Source organism: Coturnix japonica, chromosome 4, assembly GCF_001577835.2.
Source record: "Coturnix japonica isolate 7356 chromosome 4, Coturnix japonica 2.1, whole genome shotgun sequence".
Lineage (NCBI taxonomy): Eukaryota > Metazoa > Chordata > Aves > Galliformes > Phasianidae > Coturnix > Coturnix japonica.
In genome coordinates this window covers 26,086,361-26,103,172 of record NC_029519.1, presented here as the reverse complement: position 1 = coordinate 26,103,172, position 16,812 = coordinate 26,086,361, and the positions used below count along the sequence as shown (strand labels likewise).

Genomic DNA, 16,812 nt, shown 5'->3' with positions numbered 1-16,812 from the left:
CAAAGACTTTTATTTGGGGACAACATTGCAAGGAATTAGTGAGACTAACAGTTGAGAGTAAAACAGTGTATTCACAGTTTACAGAGCATGGTAGATTTTATGTAATTGCTGTGTTCCTGTTGCATATGTACATTTCTGTATGAAACAGACATGAAATTCTAATTCATTTTCTTTAAAATGCTGCTATTTTAAGATCCCTTTGAATCCCAAGCCAAATGAATTCTTGTTCTTACTTTGCAAGAACTGTTTTTAGGAAAGAACTATTTTGCAGATATGGCATTTTATGCTTACAGCTGGGACAGCGTGTGTGTGAGAAATTCAGTGCAAGTTTGTGGGTCCACGAGATGTTGCCAAAGATGATTTAAATGCTTAAGCAGAAGAGAGCAGATGGAAATTTGCTGATTCCTGGCTGTAAAAGAAATTGATGAAGTACTGTCATTCTCACCAGCTATTTTTTGCAAAAGGGATTATCATACATTTTCAGAACTGGGAAGTCAGGAAGGAGAAGTTCTGAACTCAGCTGACTAACTCAAGGCCATAATGTTGAAACTAATATTTTTAAGACTGTGATAGTGTCCCAGCAGTGCTTTTGTGCAGCCATCTTGTGCATCACAATTAGTAGCTCAAACTGGGAGAAGAATTCCATCTCACTCTCAAGTCAGAGGATTGAGGAAGAAATTACTTTAAAACCTTTTTATGCCTAAGATAAGTGTTTGACCTGATTAGAAGGTGGTCTGTGCTTTAACAAGCTTGTTGCTTTCTGTCCTCATAAGCTGAAGCATTTAGGGTTTAGTATGTCAGACTTGTTAAGCTTCAGTAGAAAATGTGCTTTCTAATGCTTGAAATATAGTGGTTATCAAAATTCAGACAATTAGTATAGTTACTTGTCTGGTCAACCTGTCTGTTAGCTTTTCATGCCTGTTAAATAGTTCCAAGATAAAGGTCTGTGGATTCCCACTGCAGCAGCAGCCTTAATTTTGGCAAGTGAGTTCTTGAGATGAGTTGGGTTCTTTCTTCACAGTCCTGTCTTGTGCTTTCCCTTTGTGTTTTCCAGTATATCAGTAGCCAGAGTTGGGAATTTCTCTGCCATATAATTTCTTTCCTAGCTGAAGTACTGTATCTGTTTGAGTTCAGATCTGGTAGGTTGGTTTTGGTGAACTTACTCATTGGATATAATATGCGTGAGTTATTGTACTTTGGTTTTTGTCTTGGAGGAGAAAAGCAGCAAGTTTTTACAATGCAAAAATAATAATGCTGATGAATGTGGTTATATCTCAGAACGATTTGGGGAGCTTCAGCTTATCAGCTGAAGTTACAGAAAGCTGTGAAAGCTGGAAGTAACTCTGGTCAGATATAGATTAGAGGGCAAGGAACAGAGTTCGTCATCATTTGTTTGGACCACTTGAATGAGTATCATAGTAGACATCTAATTGCTGATCACTTTCAAATTAAGATATAAGATTATCTGTTTCAGTCCTCCTTGTTAGCTTGAAAGGAGGATGGAAGTTTTATCCTTATTACAATTTTGTCCTAATGTAGGTGATTGAGATTATCATAGAAGACTGGGTTTTCAGTCTTGACTCTCACTTGCACTCATCAACTTGAAGAAAAGTATGTAGGATTTTGGTTCTTTTTCTTGGCAAATGGCATCAGTGTCAGAGCTCTGTCAGTGTCAGGAAATTGTGGCAAGTAAATCCATCTTACAAGAAGTTTGGTTGTAAAATGAAAAAGCAACAGAGGCAGGCATTGAGGAAAACAGCTCCAAGGCGTCCATTTCAGAGGAAATTATTTTTTTTTTTACATTACCTATCATAATGTAATAATACATATCTATATGAGCCTTTGATGTATTACCCACATGAGAAGACAGTTATCAAATATTTAGGTTTTATTTTGCTTTAGTTTGCATTAATGAACACATACAGTACAAAGCCCTCTGTAAAGTTCCAAGGGTAATGTTCACAATGAATATACTTTATTCATGCTTTTGAAAAAAGGATCTTATTATTTCTAGGATGGGAAGCTTAACATTGTGGTCACTTCTAAATAATTAATAGTATTTACCATTCATTTAGCCTGTCTCATGAAATGAAACCAAACACCGTTGCCTCATATAAATGAAGAGGTTGGTAGTATTAGCCATGGAGTTCAGATTGTTGCTCAAGGTGGAGGTTTCTCAGACGAGTAATCAAATGACCTCTTCCTGTAATAACAAATGAGTGAGCTAATTACGTAAACACGTGGACTGTCTTCAAAAGATGGAAAATAAATGATTCAGTGTAGTGTCTAGGAAAAACAATAGCTTGTAGTGTAGACCTTATCTACGTAGTGTTATGAGTTATTATTCTTACAGTCCAGAAAGTAACGTTGAAACTTTAGAAAGATTTTACTTGTTGCCCATTAAATCAGTATAAAACTGAATGCTCAGAGTGAGAATGTCTACAAACCAAATAGGTTTCTTATGGTCAGAGCTCACTTGCATGTCCACTTTCTGTTAATGGAAAGAGAAGGAGTCATCAGCATGCTGATGCATGGAGAATCATTTGAGCCGTGCTTCTTTCATTCACAGTGGTTGGAATGTTGCTATGCCTGTTCTGAAAAATTCTTTCCAAATTATGCATGTGACTTTATAAGCTTTCCTATTTGCTAGTAGAGTTCAGCTTGTATACAGATAGGCTGCTGACATCTATGTGAGTGTTTGAATGGTAGCTCGTGAGTGTGACTTCAGGAATCAGACATGAAAACTTCTGATTTTGCTGTGGGTGCTGAAAAGATGAATGCATGCTGTTTGTTTGGGCATTTAAAGATCTGTTGTGTTGTTGTTTGTTACCAGAAGATGTCTTGAGAGACTGCCCGGCAGTTGTTTATATTAGAAATGATTTATCAGCAGTCTTCTCCTGGAAACAATTTGTCTAAAAAGTTCTGCAATGGTAATGATGGTTTTTTGTTTTGTTGTTTGTTTGTTTTTAGTTTTCTTAGGCTATGTGATGGTGTTACTAGCACAGTAGAAAAGCCGCTGGCAAGGTGATGACTTCAACATCTCTGACAGTGAGTGAGGACAATACAGAGTATAAAGCCATGTGGAATCAAACGTGGTCTGGCTTCTGCTGTCCTCACCTCTGTCTGAGCCATTGAAGGTTAGTTGCTGAAGGAGTAGGAAGAAAGGGGAGTGGAATAAGTGAGAAACATTTGCTGCTCTTCTGTACTGCACACATACATAGTGCTGGGGCCTGAGTGGGGCCTGCATAGTTCTTCTGCTTTGTGTTCACTCCTCTGTCCCTGCTCAAGTTCCAAGGGCTACTGACTACTCCCTTTTAAGCATCTTGGTGTCTTTTGGATTTTTGGGTTTTCCACAGCAATCATGGCTAGTTCTAGAGCTGGGAGAAGGATGTAGCAGTGCTGGTGGCATGGCATGATTCAGCTCTCTGGGGCCAGGCAATTAACACATCTGGCAAACAGGGGAGGAGGGTGTTCCTGGGTGTCAGTATCAGGCACAGCAGTTGCAGCAACTGCAGTGACCTCGTTCCAGCTGTAGGCAAGACTTGGTGCAGTTTCCCCATGGTAGGGAAGAATGGCGTTGTTGCAGATCATTGATGTGCACTGATAGCACCTAAGATTTGAGGACTGCAAAGTCTAAGCTGAATGGGAAGTGTCAGGTGGATGTCATTTGCTTAGAGGGAGTCTGTGTTCTGGATGAAGCCAGATTGTCTGTGGTTGTAAACCCTTCTAGTGAAAAACACCTGAAAAACGTCATTGCTGGTGTACGGATACCAGCACTGTAAGTACGAATCCTAAAGCATGGATAGTCTACTAATCCTCACACTTTGTGCAATGATTATAGCTCTGCCCAGTTTAAGAGTGAATGTGAGGCATGGTGGTTAGATAAGTGAAACATAGTATTGTTTTGTTTTTTTGTTTGTTTTTTTAATAAGATGTATGAAGTAACTGTAGCACTTTACAGTACCACCCTCTGATACATTGTATGTCCTTCTGGTAGCATGAGGTCGAACATTTGCTCAGGTATTATCCCTTGCCTTTCCCTTACTGCTTCTTCTATCTAGGCATGGTTACTCTATGTGTGTAGCATTTGTGATGGGACTTCTGCACAATATAAGGTTATTCGTGCTTGACTGCCTTCAGGATTAGAGCTGTCATGTGTTAGTCAAATGCTAATCCCACAAACTTTTAACACATGCATTACATCTTTACTGATTAAAAAAAGGCTCACTTGAACAAGGGCTTGCAGGTTTCATAGTCTTACACTGGGAATTTCTTCCTTTCTTTCACTGTAGTCAGAAACCTGATGAAATAATGGGTGAAGAATCTGCAATTGGCCTAGTCATGTGATTGTGTGTATAATTCACTGTCTGTTCAAGGACCAATCAGACAATGATTTTTATTTATTTATTTATTGCTTATTGTGTTTTTATATGAACATCATTATTAATTAATTAATCATCTCAAAATGTACTCACTGCATGAAGAGTTAATGAATAATAATCAGTAAACTGTTCTTGTTTTTTGTATTACTTCTGAAGAAATGTGTCACTGGTTATTTGAATACTTGTGACTTCGTTCTGATTGCATCATCTGCCTGCATTGAAAAGAAACAAAAACTGACTTACAGTGCAAAATGGAACAGTTCCTGAAGGACAGCAATAAGAGACAGTTGTATGATTATGAGAGTATAAATGTTAATTTGCTTTAATGTATGAAAATGTGTAAACTATATTCTAAATATTTGTGTATCATCCATCAAAACAGCCATTTCATCATATGAGATAAACTCTGTCACAACAGAATCTTCTGTGGGATCTTCTGGAGTTCTGTGCATTTCTTCCTTTAACCATATTTCAGGGATATTTCTACAACCTAATTGCTGAAAAGAGGCTTTGCTCTACCTTACGTTGTTGTTTCTGTTGTTTGGAGTTGGGGTTGTGCCTGTCATTCCCTGTCTCCAGTATATGAGGAAGAAGGAGATGGGATGGGAAGCTTTGCTTACATTGGTATTGCTGCTCAAGTCAGTAGGTTTGTTCTAGCTCTCTGACCTTAGCAGAGTATCCCATTATTTTTCTGGCTGCAGCACCATCCTAGAACTAGTGGCAGAATTGGTGGGTAGGACCACCCACATGTCAATACAGTTGGGATTATGGCACAACAAAAGAAACAAGCATTTTTAAAGGTTATGGAGACTTAACAGTGTATCTGCTCCTCAGAGAAGATTATATTGAACCAGCCTACAACTGTAGATACTGCCTCCCTCATGCCTTTTGTGTGTTTGGTACTGTCAGAGGAGGTGTTAAGCTGCAAAACAAGAGTAATCTTTGACATAAGCCCTTGCACATGTTTGCAGCAAACCCAAGTAATTCAGTGTAGTGTCTGGCTTGGTCTGTGCTTGTTGTCTTTTTTTTTTTTTTCTGGGTCAGAGCTGTACTGTTTCTGTAACAGTTGAATGGAGAATATATGTAAAGGGAAAAAAAAAGTGCAAGATATTGGAAATTTAAAGAAATATTTTCATCTGCTTCAGTCCACTAAGTTTGAAGAGAGTCGAGAGGCATCTAGGAAAAGTGGTGGAATATTCACCAGAGACATCCTGTCAGTATATACCAGTAATCAATAGGCAGGAGAGACAAAATACCTACGACTAAGTAGGCAGTAAATACTTGTGGGGAAAAAAACAAGTGTTTGGAAGTTAACTCATCTGTTCTTAAGACCTGATTTGCTGAGGACTTAAGCATGAGAGTTAATAACCCAGATCTCTGCAAGGAAGATGAAAAGGGAAAAAATTTTTGTGTTTTTAAAGAATAAATAGAGTATTTTGTGAGAACAGGATTTTGTTGGGGTTAGTTTTGTGCACAGTTTCTTAGTAAAATGCCATTTAGAAAATTGTAAAAACATAGTTAAAAATTATTGAATTGGCATGCAACTGTTGATGGTCCCTCAGCTGCAAAGAATTTGCAAACCTACTGCAGGAAAACAGGATGGCTTTGTATTGCAGCAGTATCCTTCTAGCTGACTGTTAAGCGTTTTGATCCTTTCTGTGCTAAAGAATCAGACCATTAAATAGCATAATTGTCTTTGCTGGAAGTCTTGGTTTTTTTCCCAGCTGACATCTGAATGTTGAACTCTTACAGGTTGTGTTGTCCGGGTTGTTTTTTCTGTTGTTGTTTATTTGTTCTTTCCCCTAGGGCTCCAAAAGTATATAAAACAGAAAAGACCTGAACTCATAAATAGCTTCATGAAACAGCTGCCTTGTGCTTTGCTTCAGTTTGTCTGCCTCTACCCTGGGGCTGATGTATGTTTAAAATTGAAGTCATGCTGAAAGTGAGGATGTTTTTCCCTGTTGAGTCACTCTTCCTTATTATAACTTGGGAAAACAGATGTAATGGGTACATAAGTCCGCCTTTTGCCAAGGAGGGTTAATTGAGGGGTGAGGGCATGTGGAGCCCTTTCAGCTGAGGTCTCAGATGATCCATCACTGTGTATTTATCAGAATTTCCTTTTCCCTAGGTCTCCTTGTGGGTACTCTTGATGTTGTGTTGGACTCCAGTGCCAGAGTGGCACCATATCGAATCCTCTATCAAGCACCAGACTCCTTGGTCTATTGGACTATTGCCTGTGGTAAGGACAAGTATAGTGATGTGTAGATTTTTTTGTTTTCCTGGGTACTCTGCTACATAACTAACAAAGCATCCTGCCTGCTGCGTACAGTTGTAGGACAAATAATTGGGTCAGGATTAGAACTAGTTCTAATGTTTAAATTAAGAAGCTCCAGATCTTCTAATATTGAGGCCTTGTTAGCACATACACACACTGGCAGTGTTTGACAGTGACATAGTGAAGACTGAAATGGCCAGGCCAGGAACAGGAAGAGAGGCTTATGTTGCTTCCTGCTGTTCATCTATTGAATTGGTTCCCGGGCAAGCAGTCTAGGGTCCCTCAACCTTTATGTTCTTCTCCATGCCCATGGCTTACTCCTTTAGCACTTTGAAAGCGCTGCATTCCTGTGTGATGAGAGTGTATGAAATGTGGGAGGAAAAGTAACTGGGCTATGGCCCCCAAAGTTATTCAGACTGGGCACCTGGCTTCCCTTGATGTGGAAACTGGGAAGATTCTACAGTCCCAGCTTTGAATCTGAGCTCCAGCTGAAATTGCTAACGAAGTAGTTAATGCATATACCTGTTCCCATTTTTTTTAATATATATATATTTTTAACTGATTCTTGAATTTTAACCATATAATATCAAGCTGGGTGATTAGCTTGGTTATTTTTCATTATAAATGAAGACTGTGGTAGCTCAGACTTGTCACCTAAAGGGAACAGTGTGGCCCTTACAGGGAGGTTAAATGTTATAAAGCAAATCATGCAACCTTAAAGATGAGCTTGCCCAGTGTTGCCTAAGGCACTGTGCTGTAATTATTTTGTGAACTCACAACTACAGTGATTCCTTCTGAACAATCAAGGGCTGTTTTCATTATACAGGGGTACTAAGGCATTTTGCTGAATTTAGCTATGCAAGTCCGATTTATTTTACATTGTTTATTTAGTGCTTGTAGTGTCTTATTTTTGCAGATTTTTCTTAACCTCCCATGCCTTCTATGAAGCAGTAACCTCTATCTCCAGTGAGTACCTGTGCAGAACGATAGGAAAAAATGTGATTGGTTCCCCTTTCATTCATGCCATATGACATTTGATCTTCTGTACAAGGCTTCTCTGGGGAAAAAGTAATCCTAGGGGTTTTGTTTGTTCTGAAATGACTATTTAAGTTATGTATAGACACAAGGGCTGTTTGAAATTCATTTTTGATGTAGATATGAATTTGCTTTGGAATTAGCTGTATGGATCTTGGCTGTGTGAGAATTTTAACTGATTAGATTTGCAGCTTTATAGCTCTGTAAAGTGGATTTCTTAACAACATTTTCTTCAGTACGGTTTTGTATTGACATGTGCAGGTGGGGAGATGGGCAGGAGAGTAGAAGGCCTCTTTTCTCAGGAAACTAGCAAGAGAATGAGATTCAGATTGAGTATTAAGAGAACATAGACATTGGTTATTTTGTGATGTTTAAATTTTTTTATTTTATTTTTATATATGCAGGTTGCTCAAGGAAGGAAATCACTGAACACTGGGAATGGCTTGAACAGAATTTGTTGCAAACTCTATCAATCTTTGAAAATGAGAATGACATAAATACGTTTGTCAGAGGAAAAATACAGGTGGTTAAGTATATTATTGTGAATGTTGTTGATGGCAGACATGACTGTGAAAGGAAGAGTTTTTAGAATATTGTAAATATTTGTCCAACAGATCACAGAATCACAGGGTGGTTTAGGTTAGAATGAATGATGTTTTGCTGTCCATTGCTGTACTTTCTATGTAAACCAACCAATTTAAAGGCACAAAGCATCTTTACTTTCTACAACATAAAAGGCAATAAGATGATGATGTGAGAGATTGGAAAATAAATAGAGCAGAACTTCAGTATTGAGCATAAGCTGCTGTAGTTTTTGAGGTATCAAATATGATTTTTCTCTTTTTCACCTACTCTATTTTTCTTAAGATCCACTAAGAGATCATAGAACTTGTTCTTTTATCTTTCTGTTTAGAAGAAAATTTTCTAGTGAAATTCTATTGGTTTGTGCATAGGACATATTTTTGTGGAAGGGGAAAGGTTTACAAATCACAGGTGCCTTTAGTAGTTTGTAGTGGTAGTAGTGTATTTGAGATAGGTTTGCAAATTTAAAATGGGATACTGGCAAAGCAGCTGAGCAGTTGATGTTTGGTTACTTTTTACATATTCATGGTAACGAGTAATCATAAAGACAGCCTTGAATAAGGTAAAAAATTATGTAAGTAAAGGAATGAATAGAAGACTAAATAGCAAGTAAGATACTTCATTACTTTCACAGTTAACTATTGTGGCCCTCACCATAAAACGTGCTGGTAATAAGGGTATGTGATAACCTGCAGCAGTTAATATACTGTGTACTTCTTTCTTTCCCTTCTAGGGTATCATTGCTGAGTACAACAAAATCAATGGTATCAAGGAAGATGATGATACAGAAAAGTTTAAGGAAGCCATAGTGAAGTTTCACAAGCTGTTTGGGATGCCAGAAGAAGAGAAATTGGTGAACTACTACTCTTGCAGTTACTGGAAGGGGAAGGTTCCTCGTCAGGGCTGGGTGTATCTCAGCATTAATCACCTTTGCTTTTATTCTTTCCTAATGGGACGGGAAGGTATGTTTTACAGTGAAATGGTGGTTTTTGCATCTCAGAATTGTTAGGGAGTCTTCTGTAGTTTGTTACTTTTTGCATGCTGACGTATTTGGGATGCAGAGGCAATGCTGAGTGAAGAAAAAGCAAGGAACAGTCCCTTGGTTGTCCATAGTGCAGAACTGTGCTCTTGTTGCCTTATTTGGTTGCACATCAGGAGAGGCTGACTAAGTACCTCAACAATGGCAGTATTAAATGTATCATCCTTGAATGCAGTAGGTTATTTTGTTGTTTTTTTAATACACAAAATGTTTTATGATTCTTGTCTAGTTGCTCAAGTATTTATCTGTTTTTAAGTGGGATTCTGTATTATGATTAAGGACGTCTCAAAGTACAGTAACAAATACAGTTTATTAAAATTAAAACAGTTCATTAAATTGCTTTGGTTGTTGAGTAGAGGGAAGCCTTTCTGATGTATTCAAAACATGGTCCCTTGCTTTCCTAGGAATAGAACATCAGGAGTCTGAGCAAATACACTGAGAATTATGTTAGCCCAGCTTTGTTGTGCATACATGTGGGCGTTCAGTACAGAAATAAATGATATCTAAACTCTTTTATCTACTGTTTGTCAGGTGATAGTTTGTTTATATCAGCTGTGTCATTTATGCCATCCTTCTAACTTTTCAAGATGCAAGAAAATTTCAAAATGCTTTAGATTATACTAACCTTTTTGGACGATGTATTTTTGTTTGCTTTTGTTCAGCAAAGTTAGTTATCCGTTGGGTTGATATCACTCAACTTGAGAAGAATGCTACTCTGCTCTTCCCTGATATGATCAAAGTAAGCACCAGGTCCAGTGAACACTTCTTCTCAGTATTTCTTAATATCAGTGAGACATTTAAACTAATGGAACAGCTTGCCAATATAGCTATGCGACAGCTTTTGGACAACGAAGGGTTTGAACAAGACAGGTCATTGCCCAAACTGAAAAGGAAATCTCCCAAAAAAGTATCTGCACTGAAACGGTGAGTAGCACTGACCTTTAGTCATTTCTTTCTCCTCATTCTTTTTGCTTACATCATTCTGTATAGAAGTTTTCTAATGGTGCTGCTATATAGTGTTATTCCAAAAGAAATGATTGATTCTAGATGGTGGCAAAAGGTGTGGAGTTATTTAGATATAATTAGTTGGTCTCCTGTTGAAATAGGAACAGGAAAACATACAAATATGAAAAATGGGAGAAATATTTGAGTCAGGTTCTCGTTTGTTCAGAAGCTCTTTTATGTATCACTTGATGTAGGCTGCGTTAGATAAGCTGTTGTAAGACCTCTTAAAGAAAACATTTCTGACATTCATTCTTGATTCTACAGCTGGAATTTAAAAACTCTGCTGGGTGGTGAATTCCATCTAGAACTTCCTTATGTTGTATGTTGATCATGTTAGTGAACCATACAGAACTGCAATCAGTCTTTCCTTATTTTCTCATGATTTTGTGACATCTGACATGTACTTTATCTCTTAAATTTGTCTGCTTTTTCTTTTGTAGTATAGACCTGTAATATTTCAGTATTCTGCACCGAATGTGTTAACAAGACTAAATCTTGAAATTATTAAGACTACAACCCTACAGACTCCACTGTATTAATAAATCAACCTCAGAGTAACACTTTTAGAATAATATTATGTAGTCTCTTATTTAGTAATCATATAATCATTTGGATTGGAAAAGATCATTGAGTCTGACTATCCTCCTAATGTTGCAAGTCCGCTGCTGAGCCGTACCTCTTCCAGCAATGAAGATTATATGTCCCTTACAATCAAACTGTTTCTACTATTTGCTGTATGCTCAGTGTTAGTAAATGAATTATGTTGTAGGAAATATTCAATAGCTTGTATAAAATATACATTAAAAATATTTATTATAACAAGAGACAGTTTTTTGTGTGTGTGTTTTTTGTTTTTTTTTTTATGGTGTGTTTTTTGTTTGCTTTAGAGATCTTGATGCCAGAGCAAAGAGTGAGAGATACCGTGCATTGTTCCGGCTTCCCAAGGATGAGAAACTAGATGGACACACAGACTGTACTCTGTGGACTCCATTCAACAAGATGCACATTCCTGGTCAGATGTTTGTTTCCAACAATTACATCTGCTTTGCCAGCAAGGAAGAGAACTTGTGCAGCCTTATTATCCCTCTTCGAGAGGTAAATATTTGTAGATTAGTGGGGCAAAAAAATCAAGTAATATTGTATTGGAAATTGCATCGTAGCTTTTTTCCTACTGTTGGAGAAAACCTCTTTTCATCTCATTAATTTCCTGTGAGCATACTATTCTGATGTGTTCTGTGTAATATGTAATGAGTATGTGTATCTTAGAACTAAGTTCCTACTAGTAAAATTGAGTGGGAGTTTTCCTTGTCGGTTTTCATGACCTTCAGGAATCCATCCTCTTGCATAATTTGTACTCTGTTTTATGTGTCTGTGGTACACTTCTTGTCTCATAGAGTAGGATAAGAATTCCTTGGTAGATGAGTAGGACTTCGTATTAAAAAAAATCTTTTGGGTAAGACTTGCTTTTGTCAGATATTAAAAGATTTATAATACTAACAAATTCAGTCATCTCTTAGTATAGACAAACTTGAAATCATTTATTGCTGTACTTGGAAAGCATTTGTATATGTTCAATGAATGAGTGTAATGCTCTTTTTAAAGATAGTTGCTTTAAGTAGATTTTCAGTAAAAATAATGCAAGTTAGATGCAATGGAAAAAAAAATCATACTGGGGAGGTTTTATATAACTGACTTGCTCTGTGGGTTGATGGAGAAATGTGTAGTCTTGAGAATATTAGCAAAGCTTATGTAAACAAGGCCAGTTAGCTGATCTGAAGAACCAAAACAAATTGTATTTGTTTGGGAACTTTGAAGTACCTCTTCTCCATGCTGTGTTGTAATGACCTTGGTTATTTGAGAAGGCACATTTGATTGTGGTTGCACTATTTGTCTGGAATTCTGAGGGAGCAGCAGTCCTCTGAGTAACCGGGTAGAAGAGAGAACAAAGTCTGCATTTAACAGGGCATCCTTTTCTGAAGCATATTCAGCAACTGATTTGATAACCACAACCTCTGCAGCAGCATGTGATTCAGAGCATCCTGAAAGCTTTAACAAATAGTTAAAGAAAGAAATGTTTTCTTGTCAGCAGGTAAGATCTCAGCACCAGCAAGGAGAACAGTAACACATGGTAGCAACAACCACTGGAAAAATAAACCAGTATTCTTAACAGCTGAAAGGGAAGCTTTCTGTTTAATTAAAGCTTTGCCTCAGACCCAGTGTTCTTTGATGACTTGGATCAGTTTTGACACAGAAGTCAGTGGCAAAGCATTGATTCAGAAATGGTGATTGGAAAAGATTTTCAGTAGCTGACTGCACTATTCCCTGCCCCAGTATGTATGGTCTCCAAGATCAGCATTTCACATACCTGTGTCTACTTGAATATACATAAGTGAGTTTTCAGCTGTCATTGTAGCAGAGCTTACTTACTATGATGTTTGACCTGTGCTTCTGTAAATTCATTTGTGCCGATTACTCTCAAGCAGTTTTTAAGTGGAGTGAAAATCTAACGTAGGAAGAATCTCTAACTTACTTTGTGTTAATGAAGAGCTGTAAGAGATTTGTTATTTGTTTACAAAAATAAACTGAAGCAGCCAGGATAGAAAAGTGATTTAGGATCTGAGCTACACATTGAAGCCTTTAAATCCATTTTTAAAGAAAGTATTGTGCAAAGTGTAGCTAGAGAAACATTAATGTTACAGCACTGTTGTCTCACTTTTGATCCCTACTTGGAAAAAAAGAAGTGTGAAGAGACAAAAGAAAAAGTTGTGGTAAAGTGAAATGTGCCCTCTTTTATAGTCAGAAGAAATCAAAGTACTTTAAATTGTTTTCTGAGCTGCACAGACTTTGTTGGTTGATTTGTTTCTAAGGCTATTAACGATGCTGTTATGGATTCATCCACAGCGTGCAACTTATTCCTGAGATTTCTTGTTGAAAAAATGCCTTACCAGAAATTGAGGGAATTTGTGCCATGTACTCAGTAGACCGTAGTGGATTGTAGCATGTGTACTGTTTACAGATTGGGATTCAGTTAGATTAATGACGAGCTCACTAACAGCTGAAGGCCAAACAAGCTGACTTGTCAGAAGAGAGATGTTTTCATTTGTAAGGAAGGGCATGGGGTTAGTTTCCCTAAGCTGCAGGTTGCTGTGAATCGTGAACGTGCAGTTGAAATAACAGTTGTTATCGCAGTATGTAGTTATAACTTAATAGGAGTGTTCTTCAAGAAGAAGGGAGGGAAAGGACATATTTGTGTATGTTAGTAATAAAAAAGTAAGCAAAATTCTCTGCTGATTCAACATATGCTGGTGCTGGGGACCAGGAGAAGGATTTTGAGCATCCTACAGAAAGCTCATAGATTTTTAACCCACAGAAGAAATCTTATTGTGCTGCCTCTTGTAAGATGAAGCCTGTGGAAAATAAATTAAGCAGGAAAAAAAGGAGCTTTGCTGGAGAATGTACAGATGCCGGTTGTAGGGGAGTGATTGTCTTTGTCTTTAGGGTTCTGAGTCTTTTAATCTGTATCCTGTTTTGCAGTAGAGGGATGTTAGTGACACAAGGGAGAAAAGGACATTGTGTTTATTGTACTTAAATGGTTTCTTAAAGCAAGCAGCTCATTTAACGAAGATCTTAAGGTGCAACTGTTTCTCCCTAGGTGACAATAGTGGAAAAGGCAGATAGCTCCAGTGTGTTGCCCAGCCCTCTGTCCATCAGCACTAAAAGTAAAATGACCTTCTTCTTTGCCAATCTGAAGGACCGAGACTTTCTTGTACAGAGGATCTCAGATTTTCTGCAACAAACTACTTCAAAAATATACTTGGAAAAAAACATGTCTGGAAGTTATATCAGCTCTGATGACGAGGTATGTGGAAGGAAACGTGAATAGCTGATTACAAGGAAGTTTTAACTAGTGCAGCAAGAGATTACTAAAGATGACTAAAACCTTAAACGTTTTCTAAGGCCACACTTTTGGACACTGAGATATTACCTTCTCTGTGTTACTGCTTTTAGTTTCCCCTAGGCTGAACAATTAAAATGTTGTGAGTGGAATATCTTCTTCATGATAAACATGAGAGAATTCACCACAGAAGCAGGAACTATTTTAGCTCCTGCTTTCACATTGCACAACCACAGTAGTGTAGTTATCTGTTTAACTGGATATTGCTTGGACTTATCCTAGTCAAAATATAATTGTGAAACTTCAGTATTTTGAAGAAAATAGCAGTTAATGTGAAACTTGTTATGCGGGTCTATAACAGCTAGATCTCTTTTAAATTCTGCTGATTTGTGCTCACTCTGAGATTTAATTTCTTCACTTCGAGTTAGCTTTTGGCATATAGAAACTGAACTAAAAAAAAAATAAAAAGTCTGGGCTTGGGCTTAAACCCCATGCCTGTATTGTTTGTGACTGGTTTCTACAGGTGTTTACAAGATCAAATAGTGTTGTTTCTGCCAGCCCTCATAAAAGCCTCAGCTCTGAGTCAGAAGGAGAACGACAGTTCAATCTCAATGGCAATGGCATTCCAACAGCAACTCAAGCTTTAATGACTATGTATCGACGAAGGTCTCCTGAGGAGTTCAACCCCAAACTGGTAAAAATATCTTGGAGCCGTGTGCTTGTTTGAGAAAAGTTGCATTTGCTTTAAAATAAATGCTTTTGAGGCAGGAAAGCTTCATTCTGCCACAGTAAGGTCTCCAGAAGAAGCAGTATTTTTCACAATAATATACAGCTGCTCTACCAATACAAGCTACTTTGCTACATAGAAAGCAGAGTTGGATGAAAATCAAGGAGACTTTGCATGCCTGTTCTCAAGTACAACTGCTTCAAAAGTGTTCTTTTAACAGCAATGTCTGAAAGGATAGAAATTAAGAAAAGGGAGAAGGCAGACCATTGGTAAGCAAATTAGACTGTAACCAGGTTGTTAATTGCTTTCTTTATAAGTTAGAACATGACAGGCTTTTAGATCCTTGCATTTTAGTGGGACAGTAAGAAGGAGGAGCGACATCTTCATGTGTTTCTTTCATTGCTGTTAGGCTAAAGAGTTTTTGAAAGAACAGGCCTGGAAGATTCATTTTGCTGAATATGGCCAAGGAGTGTGTATGTATCGTACAGAGAAGACTAGAGATCTTGTGCTGAAGGGCATTCCAGAAAGCATGAGAGGGGAGCTCTGGCTGCTGTTTTCAGGTAAGTATTTGTTCAGATTAGGAGTGCGGGTTATAAGCAAAAGCATGAGAGGAGAGAGGATTTTGAAGATATTTAAGAGCATAGTTAAAAAGAAAACAAAAATGTTTGGAGCAAATAAGGCCATAATTGTTGACAGGCACCAGACTGGTTTAGGTCAGTCTGTTTAGACAAAAAAAATTCCTTTTTTCAAACAAGGCACAGATAATTAATGAAGAATATAAAAAAGCAGAGTGTATACTCTGCTACCAGAAGTCAGTAATCTTGGGGCTTTCAGATGCTTAACAGTCATCTGCAGGCCTGCTTCATATTTGTTATCGTTTCTGAATCCAGTTATACTTCTGGCCTTCACAAGGAATTCCTAAATATAAACTTGTTGCTGTGCCTCCATGTGGGAAATGGTGAGAAAATTTTCTCTGTCCATTTGTATTTCTTGTGCCACTGAGGATTTTCTGTATCTGTGTCCCATTAAGCATTTCTTTTCAAAGCTGAAGGAATTCATTTGTTTTACTATAGCTTGCATGGAAACGAGTCTATGCATCAGCTTCTGTATGCCTTCTCTAGTTCTGCCCTTTACTGAGATAGTTTCATGTATACCTTAAACCATTTAAAATATGAGCTGATGTTCAAGATGAAAGGATGGCGGATGATGATCATCACGTTGGGATGTTTTATCTGCTAAACCTTGTTTTTTCTTGTGGTTTTATTCTCCCATTCCCAGGAGCCATTAATGAAATGGCCACTCATCCTGGCTATTACGAGGACCTAGTGGAGAGATCAATGGGGAAGTATAATCTTGCTACAGAAGAAATTGAGAGAGATCTGCACCGCTCTCTCCCAGAACACCCTGCTTTCCAGAATGAGATGGGTATTGCTGCTCTAAGGAGAGTGTTGACAGCTTATGCTTTTAGAAATCCAAACATAGGATATTGTCAGGTAACTGAAGTATCTTGGCACTCCTTCAGTTCCTGGAATTCCAGTTCTTTCCTTTTATTCTTTTTTCTTCATTTGCACACACTTTATTTAGCCATGGAAGTTCACTGATAATGGTAAAATGCTGTGAGAAGTGTCAGTGCTGCAGAACTGTAGAGTAGATAGTGATCAAGCAGGAGCCTTGAAATATTAATGACTCAGGATCTGAAATGACCAGCTAATTCTTAAAGACATGAACAGAGAAGAAAATTGCACTGAAGTGCTTCATTTCTTCAGACTAACAGAAGACTAGTCAGAGGATCTAAGCAAACAATTCAGAGGTCATTATACAAAGCTGTGATATTTGAAAAGGATGGAAACAGCGTGTAGAAAAAAGCTGTCA

At 37.7% G+C, this 16,812-nt stretch overlaps 1 protein-coding gene across 1 annotated transcript in view; it reads left to right on the top strand.

Annotated features, from left to right (window-relative positions):
* Positions 1 to 16,812, top strand: part of TBC1D9 (TBC1 domain family member 9) — a 34,117-nt gene that overhangs the window by 3,479 nt on the left and 13,826 nt on the right. The window contains exons 2-10 of the mRNA XM_015861047.2: positions 6,511 to 6,621; positions 8,097 to 8,215; positions 9,008 to 9,236; positions 9,976 to 10,237; positions 11,206 to 11,413; positions 13,971 to 14,177; positions 14,737 to 14,907; positions 15,350 to 15,500; positions 16,219 to 16,433. Coding sequence (XP_015716533.1) covers positions 6,511 to 6,621; positions 8,097 to 8,215; positions 9,008 to 9,236; positions 9,976 to 10,237; positions 11,206 to 11,413; positions 13,971 to 14,177; positions 14,737 to 14,907; positions 15,350 to 15,500; positions 16,219 to 16,433 — 1,673 coding nt within the window. The remainder of the gene's footprint in view (positions 1 to 6,510; positions 6,622 to 8,096; positions 8,216 to 9,007; positions 9,237 to 9,975; positions 10,238 to 11,205; positions 11,414 to 13,970; positions 14,178 to 14,736; positions 14,908 to 15,349; positions 15,501 to 16,218; positions 16,434 to 16,812) is intronic.